This window comes from Parasteatoda tepidariorum, chromosome 11 (assembly GCF_982258835.1).
Source record: "Parasteatoda tepidariorum strain Cologne lab strain chromosome 11, Ptep-v5.0, whole genome shotgun sequence".
Taxonomy (NCBI): Eukaryota; Metazoa; Arthropoda; class Arachnida; order Araneae; family Theridiidae; genus Parasteatoda; species Parasteatoda tepidariorum.
Genome location: NC_141765.1, coordinates 50,639,479 through 50,665,181, shown reverse-complemented (window position 1 = coordinate 50,665,181; position 25,703 = coordinate 50,639,479). Strand labels below are relative to the sequence as shown.

At 27.9% G+C, this 25,703-nt stretch overlaps 1 protein-coding gene across 4 annotated transcripts in view; it reads right to left on the bottom strand.

Moving 5' to 3' along the window:
* yem (yemanuclein) overlaps positions 1-23,886 on the bottom strand; it is a 49,748-nt gene extending 25,862 nt beyond the window's left edge. For all 4 annotated transcript variants that reach the window (XM_016067021.5, XM_016067022.5, XM_016067019.5 and 1 more), the window contains exons 1-9: positions 23,547-23,886; positions 17,023-17,127; positions 16,781-16,891; positions 16,282-16,407; positions 11,909-12,009; positions 7,833-8,235; positions 5,628-5,695; positions 3,684-3,853; positions 1,198-1,264 (exon numbers count right to left, since the gene is read on the bottom strand). In XM_016067021.5, coding sequence (XP_015922507.1) covers positions 1,198-1,264; positions 3,684-3,853; positions 5,628-5,695; positions 7,833-8,235; positions 11,909-12,009; positions 16,282-16,407; positions 16,781-16,891; positions 17,023-17,127; positions 23,547-23,714 — 1,319 coding nt within the window. In that variant the 5' untranslated portion in view covers positions 23,715-23,886. The remainder of the gene's footprint in view (positions 1-1,197; positions 1,265-3,683; positions 3,854-5,627; positions 5,696-7,832; positions 8,236-11,908; positions 12,010-16,281; positions 16,408-16,780; positions 16,892-17,022; positions 17,128-23,546) is intronic.
* Between the last annotated feature and the right edge of the window lie 1,817 nt (positions 23,887-25,703).

Genomic DNA, 25,703 nt, shown 5'->3' with positions numbered 1-25,703 from the left:
TGATTTCCGTAAAATTCTTACATAACTTATAATGAATTTCAGTAATTGTCCGTCATAATAAAGTTTCATTTTATAACCTTAATACTAAAGATTTAATGCTTATTTTAATGGTACTATAAATTAAAATTTAATAAGAATTTACTCATTATATAATTATTTTAATAATCAATATTCTAAAACCATTCTGTTAATAGATAAAATTTGAGTTTAATATTAGCCTAAAAAGGTACATAATACATACTTGTATAATAGAACACAAAATAAGGAATTGAAACTTCAATAAGAGCATTTATTTATGTGTTTTATCTAAATCTAATTTAATACTTTGCTTTGCGGCTCTTATCTCAGCATCAGAAAATTTCCTTTCAAAACCCACTCTTTTGTTAAATGCTTTTGTCTTTTCTATAAGAAGAGATGACTAAGCGAAGACCATGAGCAATCGTAAAATCCATAGAACACGTGTCCTTCCGACACTTTTGATTTTATAAAATACGGCCATTCTACACTGTAATCATCACGATTACGCTGCTCCACTTTTGCTTTTTTGCTCATTAAATGTACATTAAAAATAGCGTAAAAAAAGGATCGTTTGTTTACGCTGACAGTAAGTACCGCTTATTTCTGTGCTGTTGATATGGCAGATCGGAAGTTGATGCTTGCTGAGAGCTAGAAGCGCAATGTTTAAAAGAAGCGTTCTCATTGCATCTGATGACGCATTTTTGATCACCGTCCTCATTTGTGTGAAGTCTCTGCATCGACCAATATGATTCAATGAGAATGATTCTTAAAGGGAATAATAAAGCAAAAATTATTTTTCCGTTATTTTGCAGGTGTAGCCCGTAATAGCGCAATGTTGTCAAAAAATCTGTAATAATTACGGTCAATCCGTAATAGTTGGCATCTCAGTATGATACACAAGAACATTATAGATTTAAAAAACCAGATGGAAATCAAACATTCATAGTTGAAAAGAATGAATGAAAAATCATGCAGATTTATTAACTTGCAGTGAGACGAGGTTTTAAAAAAATATTAGGATATTAAAAACACAAATTGAAAAATATGAAATAAAATTGAAATAGTCATCAAAGATGTGGTTCAGGTGACCTGACGTGTAGAGATTTGTAAGTCCTTGGTCACACAGGAAGTTGAAATATAAAAAGTTAATGTAAATAAAATTTAATATGTCCAACTTACCTTGCATCATATGCTTTCACTAACGCTGTATATTTTTCAATCATAGCAGGCATAACGGAAGCAATACCTGTAAAACACATAAAACATGATTCAGACATCTGAAAAACTACTTATATGAAAAAATTTTATGGTTATATAATTTAGGCTTAAAATGAAACATTTTTTTTCCATGTGTAGTTTTTTTATACTAATTTTACACATACATACACACACACACACACACACATATATATATATATATATATATATATATATATATACACAGAAGATTATTTCTGATAATTTAAATGAAACAAATTAAATAATAGACTAAAATTTTTATTATCAAAAGTAAAATCAACAAAATTAATAATTTTTTTCCATAAACATATAAAAGGACATACACAAAAGATGCTAAACCCAAATAAGCATAATTTGAAATTTTTAATTCGCGATATAATATAAATATGATAAAAATAAGTATGCGATTCTATTTCAGACAAATAAAAATAAAAGGGAAAACAAATGTACTACAGTAATGTAATATTTTTTGTTACATGTTAGAATTTGTAGCTATAACTCGTAATTGTAAGCGAACAAAAACTCAGACAGGAAAAAAACTGAGATTTGTTGATCTGATAACAAAGAAATGATTGAATGAAATCTGGCAAAAATTACACTTTACAGATTAAAATTACAGATTTTAAATTAACACAACTCCAAATAATTTTTTTTGAATAGAAATTACTGAAACGCCGAATTCCGTTAATCAAGAGTCTTGCAATTTGCAGAATACTGCAAATTAGCAGAAAAATCAGGTGCCTGATTACTATAAAGTCTTATTTTATACTGATGAAATGAAACAAACAAAACTGACAATTCGTTCTATTTTTCCAGATAAGATCATACGATTTTTAGAGAATTTGGCTTCGTGACTATAATAATAATTATTGATAAAAAAAAAATTTTAAATAGAGTTCAAGCAGTTAAGTCTTAATGAAGTAATAGAAAAATATTTAATAAGAATTTGACTCTATTTTGAACCAACCAATTACACAATTGAACCAATTTTATCCAACAATGTCCATAATCACACATATCAGAAATGAAGATCCAACATAAATTGATAAATGTAAAGAACTCTAAGTTATTGAAGAAAAATTAGATACCTCTACCATAAATCAATATTAATTCAATTGTTTTATATCTTTGAAAATTTTATTTTTTAACATCCAATAATGTAAAACAAACACTTTTGAATAATTAGCAAAGAAACTGAAAAACGAAGAAATGCCATTCATTTTAATAAAGGACACTAAGGATCAGATATTTTTTCTCTTAAATAATATTTAAAGAGAGCAAAAAACAAAACAAAAGAATTTAATTTTATTGGAAATTCAGATTCACTAATTTCACTTTTATATGCAGTCAGCTATTTGTTGCATACTTGGTGATTTTTTTCTTCATCCTAAAATAGTCAAAAATAGTGTTAAGCCTTTGCTTAAATTTGTGTAACTAACCACATGACGTTTTGTACTGTTACCTGATTTTCCATGGGGAAGTTCCATTACCTTTTTATTAATACATTAGATACTAGTGGAATCTTTACACCGGAATATTCCTAGTTTTTACAGAACTAACTTAACTGTATCAATCTATTAACTACTGTATCAATTTCACATGCTTCAATTTTTATTTGATAGTTTCATGATAATAGATTTAGAATATATTGAATAAGCAATCCATAATTCTTTTGATTTCTTCTATATTCCTTAACACATTACTTACTTTGTTTAAACAAATTTCATTTATTTCTATCTTAAATTTTATGAACTAAGCTCCTCAATTTTCAATTCCCACTAAATTTATTATATCAAATTTTTCTTCCCACATAAATATTTTCTCTTTTACACAATGACAGATAATGCAAAAATAACACACAAGCATAATTATCACTGAATGATTCAATCCTTCAACCACTTTTTTTTCCAATTGATTTCTGTTCCCAATACCATCACTGCAGTTTCTAGATAATAAGGCATTCCCCCCCCCCTATTCACATAAGTTTTTTAGAAGTGAATTCCTGCATCATGGGAGGCTTATCTCCAATGTATAGCTCTTTTCCTTTCTTCTGAAACAGGGGTTATAAAAATTAAGATAAGAGAGAGGGACAGATATAGCAAAAAGAAACACTTCAATTTTTATTTTGCATTTCTCCACTACAATTATACTGCCTACCCTTAAATTGAGTCCACTTTACTAAGAGGTAAATACATTAAATTGTCTATTCAATAAGACAGGGACCATTATAATTGTCAGATAAATAGAGAGTGTCTCCCATTTGGAATACAATTTTCAGGAAAAAAATACTTTGAATATTTGAGAGAGGTACAGAGCTTTTACAAAGAAAAAAAAAACTGAAATCATTGAAATAATTTCATCATGATAAAGAAAACCTAAAATGTGAATCAAATTTACTTAACAGACTTCAAATTGTTGTATCTTACCGTCTCTTAATCTTTGCATTGGTTCTCTTAATTTTCCATCTTCTTGATCTAGTCTTAATTTTTTTGCTCGTTTTTGTAAAGTTTCTTTAGTACAAGGAAGATGAGAGGCAAGATGGGCATAAATGATTGATCGTTGAGCACTAGTCAGTTCTTGAGCTCTTAATTCAACACTAAAAATATTAAGAAAATATTTGAAAGTATGCTGATTTGAAAAGATTTAACTTTTAAAATTAAGCCGGTAAAATCCTAACACCAAATATGATATTCTTTTGCACTGAGTTACTTTCGAGAAAAAAAACAAAATACTTTATTACTGTCAACAAGAACAAAATTTCACTAATATAAAAATTAAAATTCTATACTGAAATAAGCTATAATTATAGTGTACACTAAGAGAATTAATAATAAAAGTAAATAAAAAAAAATATTTTTTTCGTTTTAAAAATTTTTGTGCCAGAAAATATGCATAAAATAAATATAAAAATAATCACACATACATGAAAAACATACATAATAAAAATACATAACTTAACATATATAATAAAAATACATTTAAAAAAAAATCACAGAATATTGGAAGACCCTTTTTTAAGCTGCCATTCAGAATTTCGTTTTAATTCAATTCCATTATATTTTATTTACACACAAATTTCACAATCTACACAAATACTAGGTAAATAAAATACAAAGGTAAACATTTAAGTCAAAGTAAAGTAAACATTAAGTAATTAATAGTGCAAAAACATTGGAAAAGAAATTTAATTTCAAATTCTGATTGATTCCCAATTTCACAATTTGCATTTCTAACTACTGTTTTATCCTGTCATACAGACATCTTAAAATATTGCTTATTTTGTTATATTTAACAGCTTACTTGCTAATATTTAGTAATTTGCTAAAACAAAGCGAAGACTTAAGTCTAATGGAAACCTCCTTAATTGCAGCATCATAATAAAAGCGTGAGTTTTTTGAAAAAGAAAAAGAGAGATAGAAACCAAAACATAAACGTTCTTAATTTTTTAACAAAAGATTTTACAATAAAATCTTATCTTTTTCACTTTGCCGTATTTTTAGAAAAAAAATTATCATGAAAGAATAACATTCATTAGCCCTTTAAAAAATTCTGCCATAATAAAAATATTGAAAATTAAAAATCAAGCAAAACAGAAAAAAAAATTTGTTCTGAAATATAACTTCAAACATTCAGAATCCCCCTCAATGTTTCTTACTAAGAAACATTGAGAACTAGTAACATATTCTATCTTACTAGCTATCAGTCTTACCGTAGACAAATACCGTAGAGAAAAGACAATATCGTTGAAAAAGAGACAATAAAAGAATTAAGTTTATTGATAACTGTTGATTTTAATGTCTGTAAAAAAAAAGAATTTAATTTTATAAAATGTACTAAGTGATTTATGCAAATGACCCATATCACACTGGTAATTTACTTTGATTTGTTAGTTTATTTTTTTAAAAAAAACAATACTCATAAACGATTAAAAACTGGAATCAAATGCTATGTCTGTTTCAGTAAATAGCTATGACTATTTTCTTACAACACACATTTTCAGCTTGTCCACTTTCTCAAAACATGTATTTAGAGTAGCGTCAAAAAAAAAAAAAAAAAACTCAGAAACGATATGTTAATAGGATAATCATGCATATAGAGCTATGCATTTTCTAATTATAAGTATTAATAAGAAGTAGCTTGAAATTAAACGTATATATAGAAGTACAATTATAAAGGCTGAAAGAATATAGAAAAAGAAGAAAGAAAAGCTCACTTAAAACTCTCCTAAAAAAATTGGTGAAATACATAACATTTAATAAAACTAAGAACTAGAATTCCACTGGCTCAGGGTAGAGGCGCACATGAAAAAAGAAATTTCATCCTGTACACTCACTCTTTTTATTATGTACAATGACTAAATGAAGTCTTACCTCAAAAGCATCCTGTTAACTTCATCACTAAAAAATTTACACTTTCCTTCTTCAGATCGGTATGCAGCCTGTAGAAAAATGAGCAATAAATTAATAATTGAACATAAAGCAAACTTAAGTTACGAAAAAAATGCTAAGTAGAATTTTTTCTTACTAAGAGTATGCATAAGTACTTATTAAATTTTAAATTCAGTTAAGAAAAGAAGCAGTTACCAAGTTCAAATTACAAAAATTTGCTTATTAATAAATTATGTGATTTTTAAATACATATGTAGATTAGAATTAACACAAACTCATATTTTTTTGCTCAATTACTTAAAAAATTTTTTTCATTCAAATTAATCCCTTAGCAGAACAAGGAATTTCGTGCTCAAATTTTTTCAATTTTACGACAGGGCAGAGGTCATATCTGCCATGAGCCCTTGGGCAGCCCAATAAAAATAGGCATTGTCATAAAAGGTACCAGAACAGATAAAACTAAAACGTAGAATAGCTTGACAAATGAATTAAGTTCATAAAAGCTCTTAAAGGGCACAAGGTGCAGTCAGAAGCATTGACCACAACAATATAACATAGGTGTCCGTCAGAGAAAGTCATTCTCAGTCAACTATATGAAGTTGGCAATGAAGACTGAGCGAGAAGAATCATTCGGAGTGCACGATGCTCTGAAAAAACTTTTAAAAACATTTTCGTAAAATGTTTTGTTCTTTGCAATAGCTATTCATAGTAAATTCTATTTTTTTTGCAAAATCACTTTGCTTCTATAGCCTATATTTGAAGGTTAGTTTAAAGATCAAAATTGTTAGGTGCTAGGACAGGGGGATACTTTGATGCATTGCAATGTTTTGTTACATTAATATTTTACAATTTGTATTGCGTAATTTTGAATTCTCACTTTCAAATAAATTGCATTTTTAAAGAAAAAGTTAAGATCACATCAGTGGCGCAACATATTGAAAATAAAGAAAAAATTGAAACACCCTGTGCAAGAAAAGGGACGTGCAACAGAAATAAGCCTGCTGCAGACTATTTTCTCCTAATACGTAATTAGGAATATAAAATCAAAATTAAAATGCACATTGAGACAGCATTTATAAAAATCTTGATAAACAAAAAATATAAAAAATTTGCTGATGAATTGAGCGATTGAAAACTAAAGAACAGCAGATGCCAAAAGGAATATGTAACTTTCAAATCATCCCCCCCCCCCAATTATAAATTTAACTCATTACTATCAATATTTTTTAAAAAAAGAATGTGTTAAGTAAAACGAATCATTAAGTAAAAAGAAGATATTATTAATTTGCAAACAGCAAGTTGCAATTTTTTTTATGAAACATTGCATTTTTAAATTTTCTAAAAATGATTAATATTTCCACTAAAGACAGGAATGTCCTTTCAAATTATCGATTAAAAAATGATGTCAAATCAGGAGAATTGCTCTTTATACCCACTTGAAACTATCAATAAGCTATCCTGAACAATGTTCTTCGTCCTGTACATAGACATCAAAATCTATGAAGCATTAAGAATCCTCATACACATTGCAGATAAATCATTATTTGCGATGCTTCGAAAAAATACCAAACCCTACATCAGATCACCTATGAATGCATAACATCAATATTTTTCAATGTGTCTATGTATCGTTCAGTCCTACTTAGTGCTGGATATATCTCATTGAATATTAGAATCACAGAGTAATGAGCAGGCACATTGATTTGATAAAAGCATCAATGGGGCATTAATCCTGCAAACAGCTCATTTATGTTCAATAATTTTTAAAAGCTCAGTTGATATTAATGAACACTCAGCTTATCCATTCACAATTTTTATACGTGTTCAAAAATAATTCTTTGAATTTTTTAACAATGTTAGGTATGATCATTTCAACAGACTGCTCCATATAACTTAATACATGATACACTAATGCTATTTCAGAGTTAGTACTTGGGAAGAAAAAATACGAGCATTAAGCTTTCATACATGGAATTTATACTACCAAATAATATTAACATCCCATGAATCCGTAGAACTTAACATAGTTGTTGGTATAACTTAAAATGCTTAATTGACAATTGTAAAATTAACAGAAACAAAAATATTTAATATTTTTATAAGTGCTGCCATTTTTATAACAGTTAAACATAAAACAATCAAGCATAGAAAGCTAGTTATTCATAATAAATATTATTCAAATCATACCTCTTTTAACTGAGCAACAACAACATCTAGTTCTGGAGGCAAATTTTCTGGCAATCTAGGAGCCTCTAAGTTTTCAGCAGGTATTTTAGCTTCCTCACCATCACTACTACCAGTAATCAGACCAGCTGAACCATTACTTGTCATATCTTCTGCAGCAGCTTTGACAACAGATTCAATTGCTTCAGATATAGTAGAAGCCTGCCCAGGAATTTGTAGCACTTGTGAAGGAGTTTCCACATTGTCTTCCTCAAATTCTTCACTTTCTACTTCACGCTCAACTGGAATGGGGATGAGCTGCATTTTTTTAATATTTTCCTGTTGTATGCGCTGTTGATATTCTTTGTGTTGTTGCAACATATCAGCTACAGTAAGCTGAGGTTTCTTCTTAGGTTTCATTAAGGCACTAAAACACAAAATTACAATATAAATGACAACATAATACAATAAAAATAAATTTACACCAATTTCAAAGTAAACTTAGTTTAAGATTATCATACATGGACATATGGTATGAGGTATTTAACAAAATTGACACTCTTGTTTACTGTAAAATTATCTTTTAATGCATTTTATTCTTTCAGCTACATTATTTTGATTTTTTTCTCCTTTTTAAATTTAGTCAAGATTTTTTTTCTTTTAATTACTTCCCTTTAAGATATAAAACTATGAAACTAGAATAATTTTAATGCAAGTTATTTAACTTCAAAAATGGTTTCAATGAATCAATCACTATTTAAAACAATTTTCTTTCAGTCAGTTTCTTCCATCAGTGGTTCATAAATGAGTTATTCAAGTGTCACACAACTAATGATAACGACTAATAAACAAGCCAGATCAATAGTAATGTGATATTAAAAACCAAGAGGCACTGGTAACAATCAATATCAATAAAAAAAAATGCCCTTAACTAAAATAGTTTTTTTTATGAACGTCATTGAAACCGAAAGTTGAAACTAAAAGTTATCAAAATTTAAACATTCCAAGATCTTAAGCCTATGAAAAAAACTGGTATGTAATCAAGGATAATCATTTTTTTTCAAAAGTGAACTGGTAATATGACTAATACCTGAAAACACAGTTCTGTACAAAAAAAAAACTTTGAAAACTTTTAAGGCATTGATTCCACCTCTTAGCTTCAACAGGCAAAAATTTAGTTAAAATGACTAAAAAAAAACTTTTCATAGCAATCTCAATTTCAGTAAAACAATTCATATAATTAATAATTCTCAAAAACATTTTCTGCCTAAAATGGAAACATCCATTTTAGACATTTTAAGTATGCTCTCTTTTTCTTTAGCTTTTTTAAGGTCTTCCAACTTTTCTCTTTTTCTATTCCATCTTTTTCCTTTTTCTCTAATTCCAGATAAAGATTATAGCTTTTGTAAGCAACACATGCTAAACATAAATTTTCTGAGATTGGAACCATCTCAGGCTTATTATTATATGCTTTTAAAGCATCAAAAACAGCCAATTGTGTAATCAGTGTTCTGGAAATCTCTCTCTTCTGATTATATTCTGACAAATTTGGAAAAAGCTTTTTCAGCATCAGCACTTCCATGAGCTAGTGTCAATACTGCTGTAGTGATTTTTTTAATATGCACAGATTTAAAATAACCATTAAGGCTTTGAACTTCAAATATGTCACTCCAAAACTCTTCAATTTGTTTTTCTTCAATAACTTCTAACTGCAGAAGTTTCCATTAATCAATTACATCTTCCATATTTGAAGGATATGGTAGCAAGAATACAATTTCTTGAATCTTTTTTAAACTGTATGGTTTTTTAATATTACTAGGCTTAATAGAGAACAATGTAGATAATAATTCTTTTACCAGTGTCTCTTTTTTCAAAATATAACACCCAGCAGTAAGAAAATGTTTCTGAACATTCAGCATGAAACTTCTTTTCTCTACATCACTGCAATAAATAAGACAGTCAATAATGTTTTTTTTTCCCCAACAAAATATCCTTTTGAGGAAACAAAATGTCTTGATCAAATATATATTTGCTAATACACATGTGCTTTTTTCAAGATACGTCAAAATTTCTGGTTTACAAACACTGCCGGCCATTTTCAGCAACAGTTATTTTATGCAATTATAAAGTTCATGCACTAAAGGTCTTTCATTTTGGGAAAATCTAGTATACTTGGACAAAATTGCAGAACTAGCGCAGACAAAATTTAACTCTGCTTTAATAAGTGGCCGTTTTAAAAGAGAAATTTTTTTTAATAACTTGCAGAATCTAATTTTCATTCTCTGAGAAGTACAAATTTCTAAAAGTAGTGTACAATTTCATCCCTATGTTCTAAAATTCTAATAATGGCTGGGTCTAAAGTAAGCCATTCGAAGTTCTTTAAGCTATTTTTCAACTAAAAAAGTTTGAAAATCTTTTTTAGCAGGCTATCCATCAAAATAGTGAAATAATGCAATAGCTAAATCAGAAGTGTTAGACCCAAAAACATTTAAACCATTTATAAATGCATTATGTAGCTTGTGGGTGTTGCAAAATCCCATATTTAACAATCCAACTCCTCTAACTGATTTTATTTTTTCATTCATTAGATTAAATATGGCCTTGTTAGCATTAGGTCCATCACTGGAAAGCACTATTAAGTTCGAAAAAGTCAAAGCTGCATTATCTATGGCATATTTTAGATGTTTTATTACATATTCTGCTTTTGCACGGCCTAAGAAAAATGTCTCCAAGTGACGAGAAAAAACATTTTTATTCTCCTCAGACCAAAATCAAACTCTAATACATAGCTTTTTGAAACTAGCATTGTTTGTAATTTTATCAAATTCTAAAATATAGAATGAATTTTTAATCTCATTCAAAAATTCATTCTTAAAATTGGGTGCTAATGTATCAATGATTAGGTAAGTTGCTTTAATTGGATTAAGTGAAAAGTGTTCCATAGAGGACAGAAATATACAATTAAACACCTTATCTATGTCTTTGCCCGTAGAATTTGGGATATTAGAAGAAATCTTTTCATACACCAAATTATTTCAGCTTTATAATCTTGATCTTTAATTCTCAGTATACTTACTGACGACATAATTGATGGATTAACGCTAAGCATACTACTTTTCATCAACCACTCAAATTTATTCATGCAATCATTTTTTAGATTGCTTATACAGTAGGGAACCGATTATCCGGAATGATTGGGACCATCGCTGTTCCGGATAACTGATTTTTCTGGTTTTCTGAATCGCTTCAAAAAGCAGTTTTTTTTATCGTTAAACCCAACTAAAAAAAAAATATTTGGAAATATTCTCAAGAAGAAGAAAAAACGATGAAGTAATACACTAATGATTATTTCCAAAATGATGGTAAGGTAAACATCTTTCAAAAAAGAAAGAAAAATCCTAAAATCTTATGAGGAAAAGAAAAACATTTTTTTAAAAATGGCGGGAAAATTTATCGAATTTTGTTCTGGTTTTTTGGTTTTCCAATTTTCTGATTTCCGGATAACGGGTTCTGTACTGTATTATCTTTTACTGCTAAAAATTCTATGTCTTTATAAAAAATGCAATCATATCTACAAAAAGGCTGAAAAAACTTATGTCAAATATAAATACAACATAAAGTGTGCACGCAGAAATATTTCTGCAGGGATATTTCTAACACGTGCAACTAAAAACTACAGCCTCCTCTTAAGGCCAAGAATTTCCTCTTCCTAATCCAACCACAACTCACACCTCTCCCCTTCCCACATAAACACAAAAGGAAAAGAATTCTGTCTCTCTCTGTCTTCTCTGAATTCTGTCTTCAGAAACGTTCCTAAATTTATACCCGTAAGGATAATATGAAAAACTTGGAATACCGGTGTATCCCCGGAGTACAATCACACCAGGTTCAATATTGTTTCCTTGTTTAAAATAATGTCATCAGATAAAATCTAAGAATTTCTCTACCTGAAAAGTGAGGCAATATACTCAGTAAATATGATATATAAAAATACGGCAATATATTCCATTGAAATGTAATCATAGATGTATTAATAAAAGTGCAAATAGGTTCATCATATGGAATGAAAGGAAGTATTTTACTTTATAAATAATGCTTACCTTTCAGAGTCACTAAATGGTTTTCTTCCTCGACGTTTTTGATTTTCGTCAAAACCAAATCGACGCTTTTTCTTTTCTTTATCTGTGCCTTGTTTAATTCTCTAATGAAAATAGATTTAAATAAAATGAAAAGAGTGAAATAAATCTAAAAACATGCTTATTTGAAAATGTGTTTTTGATATGTCTCTTGACTCTGCTGTATCCCATTCATAGCCTCTAAATTTAAGATATTAGGTTGTACTTAATTCTGAGGGAAATCTGTTCTTACTTCTTTTTTACATTTTGATGCCTATTGCATGTCTGATGTTTTCAATTCATGCACTGTTTACTTCTGGTTCAGATCATGAAAACTCAAAAATTAGATGATGAGCCTCTTAAAATCAAAAATAGATAATGAGCTTGATAATTGGAATTATGCATGATACATTTTTATCAACAGCATAATGGGTTAGATCTGATATTTAAAAAATATTATAAAAATTTAATGAATTACAGGGTTCATGCAGAGATCAGCAGAAGAAATCCAAGGAGTCCAAAATTTTAAGGACTTATCAAAAATTTAAAAACTTTGCGTAAAAGGTAACTAGACAGTTTTTTTTTTAAATTAAAAAGCAGTTATTATAAAGAACTTCTAAAAATGTATATTTTGCATAAGATATTTTTTCTAGCTCTTTTGAAATAGATTTTGACTATGTCAAACTTCATCAAGAACAATAAATAAAGTTATCACTTTCTCACATAAATAAATTTTCAAGTTTCATATATTTTAATAAATCTTGTTAAAGTACATAGCATAGATGTTAAAGATTAACATAAAAACCTACCAATCTTATATTTTTAAATTTGAATATATAAGAAAATCTAAGGCATATTATACAAAAAAAAAAAAAATCAAAGTGAACCATTAATTAAGTTTGTGTGTAACATGCAAAATTATTATTATTTGCTGTTATTTTTTTCTTCCAACTCTTGCAATTAATTTTTTTTTCTTTTAAAGTTTTTATACTTAAACTATAATAGATTTTGACAGCTAAGTCATATCATTTAGTTTCCCTGCTTGGACAGCATAGTCATAAGTGGACTTAGTAAGTTAATCTATGCAACACAATAATCTAAGGAGTTTCTAAGGACTAATTTTGAAATCTAAGTAGTTCCAAGTACTCCTTGGAGACTTTTTTATATCCAAGGAGTTTCTAAGGAGTATAAGGAGTCTGTACGCACCCTAGAATTAGCATCAGCGATAGAAAGTTTATTCCACAGAGGAAATAGCAGGGGAAAAAACCACCCTCAGAAAAATATGTTTCTTCATACACAAGTGGAAGAAACTCTTTTGAAAACAGAAATACCAAATAGGTTATCAATTTTTTTAAACATTTTATATTTGAATTATAGTAAATATGTTTTCGATTATATACTTAATTATAAATAATAAATATATTAAAAAAACTAATAATTTCAAAGCTATTTTGATACATACTTTAAAAAAAGAAAAACTAAGATGCAACAATTGGAAAGAAAAATTATTTAGAAAATAAAATGTCACTTTTTATATTTCATGAACAGTGCTCAAAATAAAAAACAGGCTTTCATGTTCTAGGACTCAATGGTTTGAAGGGGTGACCTCAAATATACTAATTAATAGTGCATATGATATTTAAAGTCAGAGAATAAATATTCCTTTCTCGATTTCAGATTTTTGACCCTCAAAATATGAAGGGTGCAACGTGGGAAATATGGTCCCAATAGTTTAGCAAGAGAGCACTCTAAAGTTTTAATGGACCCCTTAATGTTAACTTTACTTATTGCGTGTTTCACTAGAACTCAAGAACTTTTTAAGCGAACCGAAAAATTTTAGGCACTAGGTCAAAATTTGGTCACAAAGTTAAACTAAGATGTTATTTTTTAAAGCAGAGAACAAAGACCTATGGCTTTGATAAATTTTAAAAGATAGTGATGTATCGGGTCACCAAGTAAAGATTGAAGATTAGGGTTAAAACTGCCAAAAAGTTTTTTTCTCAAGTATTTGAATCGTCTGCAGTCAGTAAAAATATGCTTAATGGTGATAACAACTTGACAGAATGAACAAATAGGTGCAGGCTCGTTCTTCAATAAATGCATATGGGTATATCGTGAGTGGCCAATGCGTAGCCTGTTTATTAAAACACGAGTTTTACGGTCAATTGATATTATTTTATTGCTACCAATAGAAGGGAAAATTTCATGTAATTTATTATCATTTTGTGTATTCCAGTGTTCTTTCCAGGCTTGATAAACTGATGATTTACAAATTTGCTTGATGTCCAATGGTGCAAAAACATTCCTGCTTATATTATGAGTACTTTTTGCAACTACATCAACACATTCATTCCCGTGTATACCGACATGGGATGAAAATATAAAAATACAAATATTTATAATTTTATTTAATATCAGTCAAAAAAATTTGAATTGCAAGGTATAAATTTTTTTTTCATTATTTTAAAGAATGTAATTTTATGTGGTAAAATAGAAAACTTGATCATTAAACATCAGTTCCATAGGTTCCTTGGAAATGAATTTAAAATATGACTTTTTTAAAATTGGATGTCTCAAAGAACTAGTCAAACAATCTTGCTCAAATTTCGTATGCTAGTGTGTAAAATGACATTCTTTGAAATAAAGTTTAAAAAAAGTATTCCTTACAATTAAAAATTTTTCTACTATTGCTGAATAAAATAATAAAAATTATTTACTTCAAGTTATTTTTTGCAAGAAATTAACTTTAGATAAATGAATTCCATAATTGTGTGCAAAATTTTTTAATTCACTTAAAAAGTTTTTGATATATGTTGAAATACACAAAAAGTAAAATTAGCATTAAGGGATCCATAATTTGGATTGCACTCCTGACCTAACTAGGAGGGCTTTATGTTTCCCAGATTTTGTGTCTGATTTCATAACTTAAAATATCTGCATAAATTATTTTGCACATTTGAGGTCACCGTTTCAAACTATTAAGATTAAGTCCTAGAACATGAAGGTCTGATCATTAGATCAAAAGTTATTCAGGGTGGTCCATTTATTTTCTTGAGCACTGTAGAGTAACAGAATTTGTTAAATTACCAGTCTTAAAATATCAAAAAAAATTTAAATTTACAAAAACAAACAAATTATATTCTATTTTATAATCTCATATTGCATTAAAAATTGAAAATACTTTTATTAATCAAATACCTACTGTGAAATGTGAGTATTCAAAACAAGTCCTAGATAATATGTTAAAGATATCTAAAAATAGATATTTTCAATACAGATTTCATTTTAGCATAACTATAAAATTATAGGTCAACCTGTGAAATCTTAAATGTAAATTTTAAATAAAAGTTATGAGTTTTCTCCATTTAAGTTTCTCTAATTTCTTAGAGCGTCCTTAAAGAAATTTCAAAACCTATTAATAAGTCTTTTATAAACAATAGTTCATTATATTCAAATTTATTGAAAAATAATTTTTAAAAAATAAAACTATAAAAGTAATATTACTGAAAATAATCATTGCAGTAGTACATAGCTTGCTTAAAATTTATTAACTAATCAAGTAGATAGTAAATCAAATGGGTATTAAAAAGAAAAACACTTGCTTAGTAACTAAAATTTTCTTTTATTTTATTATTCAGGGTGGTCCATTTATTTTCTTGAGCACTGTAGAGTAACAGAATTTGTTAAATTACCAGTCTTAAAATATCAAAAAAAATTTAAATTTACAAAAACAAACAAATTATATTCTATTTTATAATCTCATATTGCATTAAAAATTGAAAATACTTTTATTAATCAAATACCTACTGTGAAATGTGAGTATTCAAAACAAGTCCTAGATAATATGTTAAAGATATCTAAAAATAGATATTTTCAATACAGATTTCATTTTAGCATAACTATAAAATTATAGGTCAACCTGTGAAATCTTAAATGTAAATTTTAAATAAAAGTTATGAGTTTTCTCCATTTAAGTTTCTCTAATTTCTTAGAACGTCCTTAAAGAAATTTCAAAACCTATTAATAAGTCTTTTATAAACAATAGTTCATTATATTCAAATTTATTGAAAAATAATTTTTAAAAAATAAAACTATAAAAGTAATATTACTGAAAATAATCATTGCAGTAGTACATAGCTTGCTTAAAATTTATTAACTAATCAAGTAGATAGTAAATCAAATGGGTATTAAAAAGAAAAACACTTGCTTAGTAACTAAAATTTTCTTTTATTTTTACAAGGGTTCACACTCAATTTCAGAAAAAAAAAATTCCCACCAGATGCGAGGTAAAATTGGATAGAAATTAAATATAAGATATTTTATACATAGAAAAACTCATAAAACATTTTCTCACATACCTTTTTCCTTGGTTTGCCATCAGTACCATTTTCAGATTCAGAGTTATTCCTAAACTCTAATTCACCTTTGTTGATATAGAACCCTCCAAATTTGGTAGATAAACTTGATGGCACGAGTTCATCATACTGCAAGAATGAATTTCATTGTAGACTAAAGTTAAAACACATTAGTTTCAGGTTGTATTGAGTGACTAACTAAAAACTAAATCTAAAATTATTTTAAACTTGAAAAAAAATACTTTATTTTAAACATGAAATAAATGTCAGTTCTTAAAAAATATTAAATTACATCAGTTTTTAAAGCTTTCACCTTCAAATAAAATAAACAAAAAAATATTAAAAAGAAATAATAAAGATATTCAAACAATGTGGCAAAATAAAATACTGGATTAAATCATAATTTAAAAATTTTTTAATTGCTAACAATGATTAAATTTAGAATTAAAAATGATAATACAAAAGATGCCTCAAATAACATTTCAGTAAATCTTATACATACAGCTTCCCCATTATCAATGAATGGATCAGTCTCGTCATATCCCATCCCTTTGTCTATATAATCTTCAGATATGGCCATTTTTTTCTTTTTCTTCCTACCAGGCTTAGGGTTCTATAAAAAAAAAATACACATTCTAATTATATACAATGGCGTGCAATTTTTTATTATTATTTATTGACAATCTACTTCTTAAATTAATAATGAAACAGTCAAGTGCTAAGAAGGTAAGCAAAAGAACTTACATATTTCTCTTCAAATTTTCTAGCGATTGCTTGCAATTCCTCCACATTTTCATCGAGAGAAAATGGATCATCACTGCCAATCTGTTTAGACTCTTGTTCAGATGACTGAAATTACATAAGTAGAAATTACATAATTGTTAAATTAAGAAAACTAAACTTATGCTATTTTGAATTTATTTTAATTGCTTAGTTAAATATTTGCTTTATAAGCAACACAACTTTCTAAAAATCTCTAATTTAATGGAAGAAAATCTTTTGCAGTTATTTTTAAGCTAATTAAATTTTAAGCATAATCCATAGATATCAATATTATGTATATATGTCACGGTGAAAGACCGAAATCAGTGGTTGTTGACTTTCATCAGTGAATGTCGACAAACACCAAATACGTCGGTGAAAGATCGAATATTTCATTACATTCTTGTACATTCGGACCCTCACCGGTGTATGTCAACAATCACAGATATGCTTTGGTGAATGTCCAAAATATTTATTACATTTGATTTGATATGAGTTTATTCGTGGATATAATTACATTTATTCGATATTTTAACCCTACACTGATGTTTTTATAAGGTAAAGTGACACTGCCCGGTATACCCTACACTGATGTTTTTTTAAGGTCAAGTGCCATTGCCCGGTATATATTTGCCCGATACTCCAAACACTGATGTTTCTTCTAATCTATCGTCAGTAAGTATTAAAATATAGAATAAATATAAATATATCAAATAAATATAATATTAACGAATAAATTAATATAAAATTGGATATAACAAATATTTCGGACATACACCAAGCGACTACGTGAATGTTGACATTCTCCAGATTTCGGTGTTTCACCGTAACATATATATAGATATATACCCACAAGCAGAAATTCTACACCATGGCAGTGTCGATCCTGCAGATTACTTTTCTTCTCAAATTAAAAAAAACCAACCAGAAATATTACAGAGGCAACAGAGAAAAATAATTTTAAAATTTTTAGTAGATATATAAGCAAAAGAAAAATGAAGACATCAGATACTGTATAGTCATTCCATTTTTCAATTTAAATTATTCCATTAAATCAAAACTGTATAAAGATGTACGCCTATTTTTACAATAATATTCTATGCCTGACTGTCTTATGGCCGTAGACAAATTTGAATTTATAAAACTTTTACTGCAGTTTGACTCTGTAAATTCTGCTACCAAGAATATCTACAATGGGTGGAAAAGAGAAGAAAAAAAAGGACCACCCTGAATAACTTTTGATCTTAAGATCAGATCTTTACGTTCTAGGACTCAATCTTAATGGCTTGAGGAGGTGACCTCAAATATGCTAATTAATTAGTGAAAACGATATTTTAAGTTACAAATTCAAACACAAAATCATTCTCATTCTGTATAAACATTTGTTTTCGGTGGATTGAGATTTCTGAAAGAAAAAAAATTTTGGCCATTATAAAAAACCTGGGATTTTTGTTTCAGCTTTGGTAAGAGTTGCCTACACGTGGTACCCTCAGTTCCTTCTAAAAGGCTTTCTTTGATTTCAGAATTCCTTTCAACAAGAAAGCAGATTCACTAGCAAAATTAGTTTTGTCTCTGCCACAACCGACACTAATCTCTCCATAAGAAATTGCAAATCAAGACAAAATTTATAACTTCAGACTACATAATTAAACAATGTAGATTATCAGGCCTCAAATAAGCGACGCTGAAAAGTTTAAATCAAGCGACTGCATTTTCTTCAATTTAGAACCAAAAATTTTGAGTTACTCATTTTTCACTCATGAAACCATTGTTTTTGAAACAGTGAACCCTTATGGCAATCTTATCTTGATTTATTATTATTATAATGAACACATTTTGATTAAGTTCTTATTTTTTATATGGTTTTGATGACCAAAAAGTTCTTTATATTGCTTTATATTGTATCTGTTTATATTTAAAAAATTGTTAGAGCAAAAATTTTAGTCTGGATAGTATTTCTAGGGCATAAATAACATACCTTGCTCTATAGCAAGTGATATTCACTCTATAGAGAGTAATAAAAGCTACATATTATTTTGATAAATGAAAAAATCTTTCCCTTTAGTTTTATTTTTAACTTCTTTTCCGATATTTTCCGTTTGCAATTTTTTCTCTGTTCATTTTTTTTAAAGAAAAAAAATCTGAGGTGGAAAATAATATGCAGAGTGTGATGCCGTGATCGACAGTTTCTGTTACCAGAGAAAAAAGAATCAACTTTTTAACCCAGACGTCTTATAGACCTTTTTTTTAGTTTTGGAACTGTTATTTTAAGCATTTTGCAAAACCTTTGATCCTTTGGTTTTCTTTGGGCAAAGGTTCATTCAAGTGGGCCAGTTTGGAAAAACCCAGGGGTCTTTCAGATTGAGCCTACTTGAAAAAAACCAATCAAAGATTTACTTATTTACGAAAAAAAAATTTAAAACAAAGTGGGTTTATCCACATTTTACAAGCTCAAATAGCATTTTCAACCAATTTTCTTTCAATTATTAAACAAATTTGTTCTGTTAAATCAGCAGTTCCCATTTTCTTTTAGCTATGGAACCCTATATGATCAATCTTCAGTTAATGGAATCCTGAATTCTTAAATTCATTCATTAGCAATTGTAAAAATACAAACCATTAATCGTAACAATAGACACATAAAATAAAGCACTCAATACATTTAAATTTGATCTGAATTATTTTAAACTTAGGTTTAGTTCCACAAGAAGATTACGATGCAAAACATGATGACTGCTATTACATTCAAGAGAAAATATACTTCATTCTTAACACTATTGTCACTTGTCATAATCAAAGCAGCAGTCTCATTCTTTTATATTCTGTTTATTTTTGCAATCAATATGTCATGTAACTTTCATTTTAAGTCTTTAGAAGTTAATTGTGAGACTCTAAAAATTTTGAGGCTCACAATCCAGCCCTAAAGAAAGCAATATTGGAATTTTACTGATATCTGTACTTTCATCTATTGCTAATGCAACCTTCCTCTTTATGTAATAACTAATGAAAATTTTCTATGCTGACTGAAATATTATAAATCCAATCAACAAACAAGTCGTAACTTTTGAGGGAACCTCTGGGATCAAAATAAAAATTTGAGCGTTATCTGTCCAAACAGTTCCTAATTATCCAATTTTTTCAAAACTTGAAAGCTTACAATTTGATTTCTCAAGAACTATTCAAGCACTTTTACATAAATTTTATATTTTTCTTTTCAAAATTATATTCTTTAGAATGATATAGAATTTTTCATACCTGATGATGTAATCTTAAAATATATACAGTCCAAATTATTAGACTCACTATAAGATTTCATGTAAAATCTTAATTATCAAGTGATACTAGGCAGCCTTATTGTGTGTTGCGACTGAAACCGGCTTACACTTGGTTATGTTTGTGTATCAATTTGTTTAAATTGTAATGCAATACGTTAAAATTAAATAATGGGAAGTATATGGAAAATTTCTTGAATTAAAAACCACTACATGTTTGCTTAAATATAAAAGTATTGCACATAAATTCATGCAAAACATACAATTATTAAAACACTACAGTGCATCTAATAATTTGGTTTAATTAATATAATATACTAATAAAATACCTGATAATTATTCTATATTTATATAATATATAGTCTAATTTATCCAATCATTAAATTTATATGATATATCGTCTAATTTAACCAATTGATACACGAATGTAAACAAGTGCAAACAGGTTTCAGTGGTGTAAAACAATAAAGCTGTCTAGTATCACATGATAATTAAGATATTTAACATAGAATTTTATAGTGTCTCATAAGACCAAGGACTGTACTTGGAAAGCTTATAAAACAAATTATTAAAATTTAGCAGTTATTCACTGCAGAAGCAAAAAATCTACTTAGGATAAAGATTTATCATTTTTTGTACATTTTATTACTAAATCTATAATGACGCATGTTGTTATAGATTTATTAACAAAATTATTATATTATCAAGATATATAATGAATTTGCTCCTTTTCTACCCTTCCTCAAAATACATCGATTATACCTATCTGGGTCTGGTACTATATTACTGTATTGATTAATTCTAGGCGGCTATTTCTGTATCGTGATCTGTTGCGCCAACTACAATCGCCAAGGTGCCAAATAGATTTCAAACTTGCAAATTCCTTTAAAAAAAAAAACATGTAGATATTTGCCCAGGGTGGCTACGACTTGGCCCCTTTCTGTAAATTTTTTTTTAAGTTTCTCGAGGGCCGCTGCCCGGAAGTTGTCAAGATTTGGCGATTATTCTGCTACAGATCAGGATACGGAAATCTCTCAGATTCTAGTTTCTCCTACTCTTTTTATAATTCCTCTAGTCCTTTCCACTTTGTTCTTTTAGCCTCCAGTTAAAAATAGCTTTCTTTCAGATAAATTGCCAACCCTGCCCATAAGTGTAAGCATGTTTGAAATATGAACTTCATACAACATAATTTTCAGGTGCAAATATGAGACACAAATCTTGAAGTTGTAATAACATATTTAAATTTAGCATGCAATTCTGCACTTGCTTTCTATGTGAAAACAGAAGAAAAAAATCTAAGCCATATTTCTAAAGTTAAAAAAATTATACCAAAATGTTGACCAATATAATGAATGGTAGGTCTTATTTAAACAAACTATTGAAATATTATAATCAAATTTTATTGAAGTAATTAAATTAACAAATCACAGACTAAATTGACAATTACATACAAAGTGTATACCAATTAAGATCAAATGTTAAGTAATAATACTCAGAGTTGTAAACAATATATTACATAAAATACTACATAAACTTAACATATGAAAATTGCTAATTCTTTAAAAGAAAAATTAATTTTAAAGTCTCTCTATTTTTTTATAACAAAGTTTGCAACTAAGAACATATTTTATACACGCCAATGCAAGCTTTTACACTTTAAAGAATGAAACAAAGTACTTTAATTAAAAAGAAAATTAAATTAAGCATTAAAAGTATCATACGCATTCTTTGTTAACACTAAAACAAAATCTTAAAATGGAAACAGACATTACTAAGTAACAGTTGTCAACATGATAAATTCCATTAAATTAAAAATCTAATTACCTATATGCATCTAACGTATTAACGAATAAAATAAAACAATCTGGTTATGTTTAGATTACGTTCAAACCAGTTATTAAATATTGCATTACTTAAATTAAATAGTTCATTTTCATTAATTACTATGATAATGAACTATTTTAAGCGGATGTTGTCACTTTTTTTCTTTGAGTTTTACTCATAACCCTCATGAAGATAATAAGCATATAAGCATTTTTAAGCATGCTAATACGAGCTCTAAAAATGTTAAGTATGGCAACAAGTACTTTATTAATGAAAAAAATTAAGCATGTAATGTTTTAATTGCTTTCTTTGTAAATATAAAAAATAATTGTAAAATGGTGACTATGCAGGCATTACTATGCTAATAGTTTGTTTCACATACAAATTAAGAAAGTGGTAATATACAAAAATACTTGAAATTTCATTAAGTTTATTTAACCATCCAATTATCTATAAGCCCTGTGAATGTAGTAAATCAATCGCCAATTTATTTTAAAATTATGATCAAACCAGTTGATAAGTACAGTTGTGCAAGATTTCAGTTAACATGAATAATTTATAATTAAAAAAAAAAAAAAAAAAAGTTAGAAAAAGTTTATCTAATAAAACGAAAATCAGCTGTCAATTTTTATTGCCTATTCTTAAAGTTTTACTAAATTGATATCATGAAAAAAAGAAGCAACAAATGAAAACAATATGAACAATTTCAATAATGATTCTGTTGCTCAAAACGGTATTAATTGTACTACAATGTTAAGACATTGCATGTAAACAATACAACCGATTATTTTTTGCATTCGACTGACTCATTAATATAAATTAATCTTAACACTAATCAGTAATCACAACAAAAACAATTCTTTATTTTAATATAAAAAACTAAAAAATAATTAATATTACAAAAGAAAACAAATTAGCGTAATTACTACGAAGCATTTTTGATGAAACTATCCTACAGCAAAATAAAAAACCGGGAACCACTTATTAAATAAAAATCAAGATACTATGTATTTTGCGCAATGTATTAGAAAGTAAAAATACAACCCTATATAACAAATTAATTAACTATAAGCGACTAGACCAGTTACATTTTCCCGCACCCTTCCAAATATGGCGACCATTTTATTAGTCGACGACGTCATACACGAGACATTTTCATCGGTAATTCCAAGTGTGAAAATAATATCCTGTCTACCAGAAATCGATTAAAACTAACATTAACTAGAGCCTAAACATTGCATTCATTTTTAATGTGTTTAACACATAAACAATAAAGTTATTGTATAGCATCAAGCCGTACACAACACAGCAAAGCGAAAAAATTAGCTATATTAAAACACATTTCTGCTTCTACCAAGCATTACAAAAGTATTTGTTTCTTCTAAACAGAGATTGCCATAAGATACTTACCCGAGCTTCTTTCACTAACTCCGCATATGAAAACTCGGCACAGTCTGTATTCTTGTCATTTACATTTAGATTCAAATCAAACCTAAAAGTTGGAGGGATTTCTTTCACTTTTTTTTCACGTTGCAGGGCTTTAGGTGCATCTAAAGTTATCCGCTTTGATTCGGCCATGAGAATATGTACAGTTCTACGGAGAAATCATGTGTTATTTTCCCAAACACTACAAAATATTTCAGCTTTCACTCACTACACAATTTCACCGTGACCATCTTTCAGTGTTTTCACCTCTTAACACCGGCTCTTCTGCGCATGCGTCAGCTGTGGGTTGTGGCTGCCATTAGATATCTGCTAAACAACACCACGTGTATCCATTGTCATTTTCATACCCCATTCTACTAGCATACAATAAAATTCTCCCATCTAACTTTCTCCCCTAACTGTTTATTTTCTGATTACATTTTTAAAAACAGCTGGAAGAACTCAAAATTGTTGGGTCATGAATCATAAATATCCTTGTTGATAAAGTAGAAGAAGAAAAATAAAAGAAACACAATTTATAGTTATCTGCGGATTATTTTAATTTTTCGTATTAGTGTGATTTTCTTTTTTTATTCCAAAAATAGAGATTACTTAAGAACGCTGACAGCAAAGATTATGACATAATTGATTAGACTCTACTCGGAAGTTCTTTTAAGTTTATTTTTTTATTTAGCAGTAACTTTTATTAGAACAGCATAGGCTTTCTGAATGGAAAAAAGATTGATACTCTACATTTATCGTCCTATACCATTTCATTATTCTAATTAAATGGTATAATGTATTTGATGTAAGATTAAAATAATTGCTCCTTAAAGACATTTAAATATTTTTTTTCGTGCATGCATCATGACTTAGTTTTCTGTTCTGTATCTTTTACAAAGCTTTGTCTTCGTCAGCAGTTGAGGCTTATGATCCCTACCGTACCAATCGATTAAAACTAACATTAACTGGAGCCTAAACATTACCCTCTCGTTTTTAATACGAAAATTAAAAAAGTACATAACACTAATTAAATTTATGCATTAAGTAATGATTTTGATAATAAATCTATTTATATTTAATTTTTTTAATTAAAATATTACTATTTTTACTGAAATAACAAGTATTTTTACTTAGATACTACAAATATTTATTTTCTTAACATTTTTGCAAATATGGGCTGTTTTAGTTTTTGTAACATTTCAACATTTTCGGAATTTCTTGTTTCAAACACAGTTTCGTTATAACATCTTGCAAGTTGTAATTATGATACGCGTTCATAATTATCTGCAACACGTTTATAGGCAATAAGACGTTTCTGTTAAAAACAAACAATGTAAACGAATGCTTATTGAATGCTCACTCTTACAAAATGTTTGAAAATATTAATAAATGTCTTTTAAAATTTTTGAAAAGCTAATAGAAGATAATAATTTATTAATGGCATTATTTAACAGATTAAAAAATATTCTTTTATCGGCAGGTAAAGAGAACCAATGAAATTGTTTATTATAAAATCAAGATCTTGAAACGATATTTTATCGCATTTAAAGAAGGAATATTTTAATAAGGTGTTTCGTATTTGATAAAAAAAACAGGTTTGCATAATTGTTTTAATAACAAGAAAGTTAATAATTACAAAATCTACTTTTTACAAAGATTTTCTACTTGAAGATAAAATTACCTTTCAATGATAATATAATTACTCACCACTGATGATCATTCATAACTTTCCCATTTACAAGGTGAATTCACCAGCAAAAGACTGAAGACAGAATGGGAGAAAGATATTCCTCATTCACCTCATTGAGGAGGAATTATTCAGTCCTCAAAAGAGGAGCGAAAAGAACTAGAATGATTCATTCTGTGATCCGATAACAGTTTTTATATGAATAAATGATCTTTTAGAAATTTAGCATTCGAAAGGAACAATATTTTATTTATTATTATAATTTTTTTTTTGAAGATATAATCTTGGAAATTTATCTTTGCTGTGATATTATGTAGATATGTGTCATAAATTACGTAGAATGTAGTTTTAAAAAATGACTGCTATTTGTATTTTTTTTAAAAGGATAGTTATTTATTTTTATTTATTTATTTATTTACGATACTTGTATGTTTTACTCGAAGGAAAATTAA